The 7,577-nt window shown below is 37.1% G+C and overlaps 1 protein-coding gene across 2 annotated transcripts in view; it reads left to right on the top strand.

Annotated features, from left to right (window-relative positions):
• GABRG2 (gamma-aminobutyric acid type A receptor subunit gamma2) overlaps window positions 1–7,577 on the top strand; it is a 129,154-nt gene that overhangs the window by 113,231 nt on the left and 8,346 nt on the right. For both annotated transcript variants that reach the window (XM_007469263.1, XM_007469262.1), the window contains exon 7: window positions 3,471–3,623. In XM_007469263.1, coding sequence (XP_007469325.1) covers window positions 3,471–3,623 — 153 coding nt within the window. The remainder of the gene's footprint in view (window positions 1–3,470; window positions 3,624–7,577) is intronic.

The raw sequence follows: 7,577 nt of genomic DNA, 5'->3' as shown, positions 1-7,577 counted from the left end.
CAAACACAAAAAAAAAAAAAAAAAAAAAAAAAAAAAAAAGAGACTAGAGAAAGGAATGTAAGGAAGAGAATATTAACACTAATTATGCCTTCAACTTAACCTGGTAGGGAATATATACTCTATTCAACTATATATAAGTAGAGTAAGAAACTTGGAAGAGGAACAAAGTGGTTTTAGTTTTTTCAGCATCCTGACAAAACGTTTAGGAGGTTTAAAGATAATATTTGCAAACCATACAGCCCAGTGTCTGCACATAGTAGGTCCTCCTTCCTGGTAACTAGAAAATAGTTATTATTTCAGGCATTCACTGGAGGGGAAGCTGTCTCTATCGTGAACTCTTTAAGTTCTTAAGAGGAGATAGCTTCATGTATGAATAAGAGCCTAAACACTCCAACAAATCTGAATTTTAAAGCTTTCAAATGGTTAACATCACAACTAAAAAAATAATAACTGAAGTTCATTATTCACTGATGTTGCTGTCTTCCTAAAACTAGACATAAGACTCTTACAAAAAATAAAAACTGAACATTAATGGGTGTTATTCAACTTATATGTCTTCTCTACTCAGTCATAGCCTCTGTGTGTTACATTCTAAATTAGGACAAAAACAGGGAACCAAACTAATTTATAAAATGCTATGACTTTAAATATCATATGTTAGAATAAATCAACAGAATAAATTTGAAGTGGCTGAAATAACCACCTTTGACTTTAATCCTTTTGGGCTTGGGGAAATCACTGATGTGGCACTTTCAGGAGATTTGATTTTATAGGGTTCTCAGCCAGAGAGTTTTTAAAAATACAAAAAGTGATAGAGCCTTAGATATGACAGGCATCAGGCTGTCACTGTGAAGCTGCCTTGCTTTTAAATGGCTTGTTCCCAAGTTTGAATCTATAATCTAGTGACAGAAAAGCTTTGGATTTGCTGGCAAAGATGAAAGATGCTCAGAAGCTATTACCTTAAAATAGAACTTGATAGATAAATAGGCTGTAGAAGTTTAGATTCTGACCTAAAGGGAAGTGGAGAATTAAACTGAGATAATCATCTGTTCACTTGAGGCAAAATTAAAGTTCACCTTTAAAAAGAGATCATTAATGCCAAAGTGTAGATTCTCATTCACTTACATGATAAGGAGTAAAAAAGGAGTTACCAAAATTGTCTAGATTTATCTAAAATATTATAATTCATTTAAACACGTTTAAAATACGCAGAGTATTCTCAAGGACTTGGAAAATAGGGAGAAAAAGTGCCCCTGAATATTATTATTTAAAAAGAAAACGTCTCTTTCTTTGTGTTTCCTATGTAGAATAAGAAACTTGAATTCGCCTCTGGTATTGTGATCAAAGAAACAGGAAAGAAAAAGATAGATATTAATAGGGATCATCTCAAGTTAAATGTCTTTATTCCTCCATCACTGCCTGTGTTTGTTATATTCTAAATTAGAACAAAAGCAAAGACCATACAAATTTATGATATGCTATGACTTTAAATAGCTTAAGTCCAAATAAATCAACACAGAGAAGCATCATCTCAGGGAACTAACCAAAATCTAGTTATGCTCAATAAGAAAATTGCTACCTTTAACTTTTCAGGGATAATTGCTAAATAATGGCTAATCACTGCTCTTGGACAGGGAACCAATATTCCCATGGGAGCCTAATTCCCTAATTAGTGTCTGGGTCACTAATGTTGCCTTAACCAGGGTACTGAATTAGACAAGTGACAGTGCACTGCCTTCAATCCACTGAAGGGCAGTATCAGGATGTGTTCATAACCCCACTTAGGAAACACTGCAGGGTTAGAGGAGTCTTTACTCCCTTGAAGAGTACCCAGTGAAGGGTTTTCTATCTCAGCAGCTTAGAAGGGTGTGGAGTGAAGCTTGAGAGGGGGAAGGAAGAAGTGGACTAGGTAGTAAAAATTCACCCAGCTAAGTCAGTCTTCTCCCCATGAAGCTTCTAAAGCGCCTTATTTTCGCATCAGATCTAAATCATCTAAGTAAGTAGAGAAACACAGACATGAAGCCAAGTAATACAACTAAAACACATGATTTGGATTTCACTGTCCATGCATTTTAGGACAAATCACAATTTAGTAAAGAAAAAAGAAGCAACATTTGAAAAGTGGTCTCTTGTTGTGCCTCACATTAGGAGAGCAGATATAGTCTTTGGAACTGATGTTCTCAAACAGCACTATAAAGAAACATAAATATATAGTAACTGGGATATATCTCTATAGTATATTTTCTAACTTCAAAACTTAAAATTTTGTAAAATTTCACTTGGAATCATACAAAATGAAAGACATGGAATTTTAAAAACAATGCATGCATCATGATTTTAACGAATCAGAGACTTGGGATTATGTCACATTACATTGTTCTCATGCATAGCTATATGGTCGTTCTTGGATTCCTTGATTACTCTCTGTATTATTTACATAAACTCCTTTGTAACCCAAATGTTCCAGAATACAACTTATTGATTTTTGTTTCTTTCTCTATATTTAAATATATAAATATATTCATTCATTTAATCATTTACTCAACAAATGTTACTGAATGCCTATTTGGAATCAAGCAGGATGTTAAGTACTGATAGGGCAATGATGGGCTAGAGGAGGCACAGTCTGTGGACTCATGCAGATAAAGTCTAATAGGTGGGACAGATATTACAAAAATAACCACACGAATGAATGAGAAATGACAAACTGAAGTTAACTGCTATGAAGGAAAATCACAGGATTCAACAGAAATATGAGAAAATGTCTCAGCATAGAAATGTCCTTATAAACTGAGTAAAACAGTCATTTATTAGTACCAAGCACCAGGATATTTCTCTCTGGTTTGTATGGAGAAAGGTCCTGAGAACAAGAGGAAATTGTTACAAACCTTAGGATCCACTGCAGGTGAGAAAGGCACAGAGCAGAAACAGTTTCTTTCCCTCTCCACCAAACAAAAAATTTCACATTGTGTGTATTAAGTAGGCAGAGAAGGCAATGTCAAAAATCACACGAAAGAAGAAAATATGAGCAATGTGCTCAAACGTGTTTCCTTCCGGGGCTTCCGTGGTGGCGCAGTGGTTGAGAGTCCGCCTGCCGATGCTGGGGACGCGGGTTCGTGCCCTGGTCCGGGAGGATCCCACGTGCCGCGGAGCGGCTGGGCCCATGAGCTGTGGCCGCTGATCCTGCGCGTCCGGAGCCTGTGCTCCGCAGCGGGAGTGGCCACAGCAGTGAGAGGCCCGAGTACCGCGAAAAAAAAAAAAAGAAAAAAATGTTTCCTTCCATCGGTAATCACACTACTTCTAAAAGGATCAGAATTCAGTACAGGTTGGGTTTTGCTTTTTGTTGTTTCTGTTCTTAAGGCAGGTGGGTTAAAACTTTCAAGTGCACATACGAGTTATATACATGCTTACTTTCAAACACTTTCCGATTTTGTTAAGGGTTTTCATGGTCTATCTTTGTTCTGTTCCAGGAGATTACGTGGTCATGACTGTCTATTTTGACCTGAGCAGGAGAATGGGATACTTCACCATCCAGACCTACATCCCCTGCACACTCATCGTTGTCCTATCCTGGGTGTCTTTCTGGATCAATAAGGATGCTGTTCCAGCCAGAACTTCTTTAGGTGAGACACAATTCTTTGTGTTGTACTGTCCCAAGGTAAGTACCAAATATGACTAATCTTTATTCCCCTTTAAAAACTGACTTGCTTTTAATTCAGTCATCAATTACATAGAAATGCCATTTGTTTCATTTTAAAGAAAACTAGCATATTAAAAAAAAGAAGCAGTGTATAAAGTCTCCTAGTTTTGTTTTGCTAAATTACCTCCATAGGCTTTCTTCAGTAAGTTTTTAAATAATTTAAATTAACTTGGGGGTGAAGAAAAGAAACCTTTTCTTTTCAGTAGATTTTTTTGTTTTGATCTCTGGGCGGTAGTACACTAGAGCTGCTCACACCAGCTCACTAGAGCTGCTCACACCAGCTCACGAGAGCTGATTGTGTTTATCTTTTCCCAACGTTGTGTTCAGTGATGCCACAATGGTAGTGAAATCAACCAAGGTGAAAATATTAACAACGTGGAAATAGGCAAACACTAAAAATCAGGGGCACCTTTTCTCTAGGGAATCAATTGTTACACATTTACTAGCACACCACTGGCTACTGATTAATTTCAACATGCATAATTATTGTGACATTTGAAGACATACATACACAGTAATTGGCTCCTTATAGAAGAACCATTGAAAAGATTATTTTGGGGAAAACATAATTACTTGTGAAATTCTGGGATCCCTCTCTCCACTTTTAAGATTATTTGCAGTTTGCTCGATCTCTTGTATATGGTGATATCTGTCTTGGAGTTTCACATCTTTTTCCTCACACAAGGAAAGGGGACTCACGTAGATTACGACAAAGCCACAGACTCACAGGGACATTGGAGGCTAGGCCCATGAATAAAATTCTCATACTACAAAAAATTTCCTAAAGACTTAACTAAAACTACTGAAAAATGATTTATAAAACCACTGTCCTCTTTTATCATCTGTATGAAAACCAGAACCATATTCTTGCTTGCTCTTTGACTAGAGAGGCAGTATCATGTAACAGTTAAGAGCTTGGATTTTGAAGTCCAGAGAATCTGGATTTCAACCCACACATATGGTGTGGCCTTGGATATGCCCTTTAGTCTCTACAAAGCACATTTTACTCACATGTGAAACATATATCATTTCCTGTACCTAACTGTGGGGTTTTATTAGGTGAAATTAGGTATTCCATGCAAAGTTCACAAAGCATAGTAGGGCCTCAGAAATGTTAGCATTTATAGTCATTTTCTGACAAAGTGATCTGTGCCACGTTATTAAAACTGAGGGCAGAAATGATTGCTGGGAAAAAAAGACATCATTTGCATTTTTGTTCTCCTCCGAACCTAATTTAGTCTCCCATCTGTTTCAAAATAAAGTTATTTTCAGTTTTTCTGTTATATGAGGTACTTTATGTTACAGGCTCTACTTAACAATTATAATGTCCTGTCTAATGCTACATGCTAAGACAAACCCAAAATGTGCTGAGTCTATTACTTGAGGACTATTACCTGTGATTGTGAGTAGTGTATTGCATTACATGCTTGTATGTCTGTTACATCAGAATGTCAATGTCTTTTTCACTCCCAGTATAGTGCCTGGCACATGGCTGGTACCTCAGTGATTATTCAAGGAATGTATACACTTATGAATGGATGGAAAAAATGCCCTGATGCATTCCAATCTACCCATTCCAAACATATTTTAAGGGAAGGATTTTAAATCAATCTATTCTCTTGAAGTCTAGTTCCTGCTGGTCAAATTCCCTCTTAAGACCACTCTAGTAGCTCACTTACACCACTTATTCAGTGAGTGCTCACTGGCGCAAGACCATGGTGGGAGAAGGGATCAAGGTGAGTGGGCTGAGGAACGAGGGACGGGTCCCCAAGCAAATAGCAGGTAGGTGCTCTTCTTATTTGTTGATCATTTACTATAAGTCAGGCGTCTTCAACGTGGTCCCCATGCTTTTTCTACTCTTCACAACAGCCTCACGTAGAAGTTGTAATGATAATAAAGGTTATTATCACACTTTTAGAGCTAAGGAAGCAGAGGTGCTGTAAGGTTAAATGACATTTACAAGGTCACACAGCCAGCAGATAGTAGATCGGCACCTTGGCTGACTGACACCTAGATTTGCTCTGGGTGAGACCTTGTTGAAGGCCAGTTGTGGGAAAAGGTAGGGTGCTGTGCTGAGCTGGTTTCTCTGTTTTAGCTTTGCTGTCTCACTTCTTCAGATCAGTGCTTCTTAGATTTAACTGCACATTTAACTCAGTAGGGGGCCTTTAAAAGTACAGCTGCCATAGTCCAACCTGAAGAGATGCTTATTTAATTTGATGACAGCATGGGCTGGGTGTCGGGATGAAAAGAAAGACAAAATTTCCCAGGTGATTCTAATGTGTGATCAGGCTTAAGAACACTGACCTAGATTTCACTGAGTCCAATTACCTTTTCCAGTGTTTACAATCAAGAGTTGAACCAGATGACATTAAACACCTGTGAACTTCAAGTTTATTGCCATTGAACAGAGAGCCAGCCAAGTTATTTGATGAGTGAGATAAATATACCCATGTGGCTCAGAGATTGACTGCTTTCTAAACTCAGATCACCACAGAATGGGGAATATTCATTTTGGAACTTATAACACGAGTATAGTTTGGTACACAAGTGGTAAGCTGGTGAGGTTTAATCACGATGTAAAGATGATGGATGAAACAAGGACAATACGAATTGGTATTTTTCACCCAAGTTATGAGGTAAGGTAACATGCCTGAAGAGCTTACTTCATGCCAAGACTGGAGGAATTGAAAAAAGCTATGGATATTTTTCATGTATCTCAGGTAAGAGAACTCTAATTTCTTTGCTTAGCAAAACTAGGCTTAAAAACCACATTAAAAACAAACAAAAAAACCACATCAGCCTATCTTGTTGTTGGTTGGTAAATCACTTAAAACTACCATTTGTCTATTCTTCATTGTTCTCTGTGGCTCCAGGCAGACCTGAAAATATCTTGAAGCATTTTTTTAAGATGCTTCTTTTATATGGCTGTGATGAACTTCCATGTAGCCTAATAATATGAGACAGGCCACACTGTCTTGAGTGAACTTAATAATATGAGACAGGCCACATTGTCTTAAGTGAACTTATCCATGGTATCTACTCTGAATACTGACATTTTCAATTCTCATAGGTCATATGTGGTTTGAGGCCTGTATGTGAAGACCAAAGTGCCAATTTAGTTTTGAAATTCCCCCACAAGAATATCAGCTGTGATTAGGTATAATCAAAAACTTCTACATGAATTAATGTATAGACAACCTAAGTGAAGCTTTTTTTTAGTTTGAGAAGCAGATCTTTCTTCTCTAAAATAAATGATAATAACACCTTCTATTTATTGAGACTTTACTAGGAATTGTCACTCTATGTGCCTTATTTAATTTAGTCTTCCCAAGAGCCTTAGGGAGTTCCCTCAGTCACTACCATCCCCAGTTTGTAATTGAGAAACTTGCCCATTCTTATGTTTCCATCATGACAACATGGAAGACCCACATATCTACATCATATCCCAAATTAGGAATTTACAATAGCTCCCAGAACAAAGACAGACCATGAAAACCCTTAACAAAATTGGAAAGTGTTTGAAAGTAAGCATGTATATAACTCGTATGTGCACTTGAAAGTTTTAACCCACCTGTCTTAAGAACAAAGACATCCTGCATATTATGGACCTATTTATAGAGAGGAAATACAACAGTGTGGTTCAGAGCATTGCATTTAAAGTCAGACTTGCTAGGCTTGTATGTCATCTCTATCACTTAACTAGTTTATTCCTTCTGTACTCAGTTTTTTTCACCTGCAAAAAAACAAGACAAAACAAGGATAACAGTGCTTACCTCATTGTGAGGATTTTGTGGGATAATTAATTATACAAGTACTTAACATAGTACTTGGCCAAAGGAAGAGATTCTTAAGTGTTAGTTTTTTTTTTTTTTTTTTT

The sequence above is a fragment of the Lipotes vexillifer genome, unplaced genomic scaffold (genome assembly GCF_000442215.2).
Source record: "Lipotes vexillifer unplaced genomic scaffold, Lipotes_vexillifer_v1.1 scaffold289, whole genome shotgun sequence".
Classification (NCBI taxonomy): Eukaryota; Metazoa; Chordata; class Mammalia; order Artiodactyla; family Lipotidae; genus Lipotes; species Lipotes vexillifer.
This window is presented reverse-complemented; position numbering and strand designations above follow the sequence as displayed.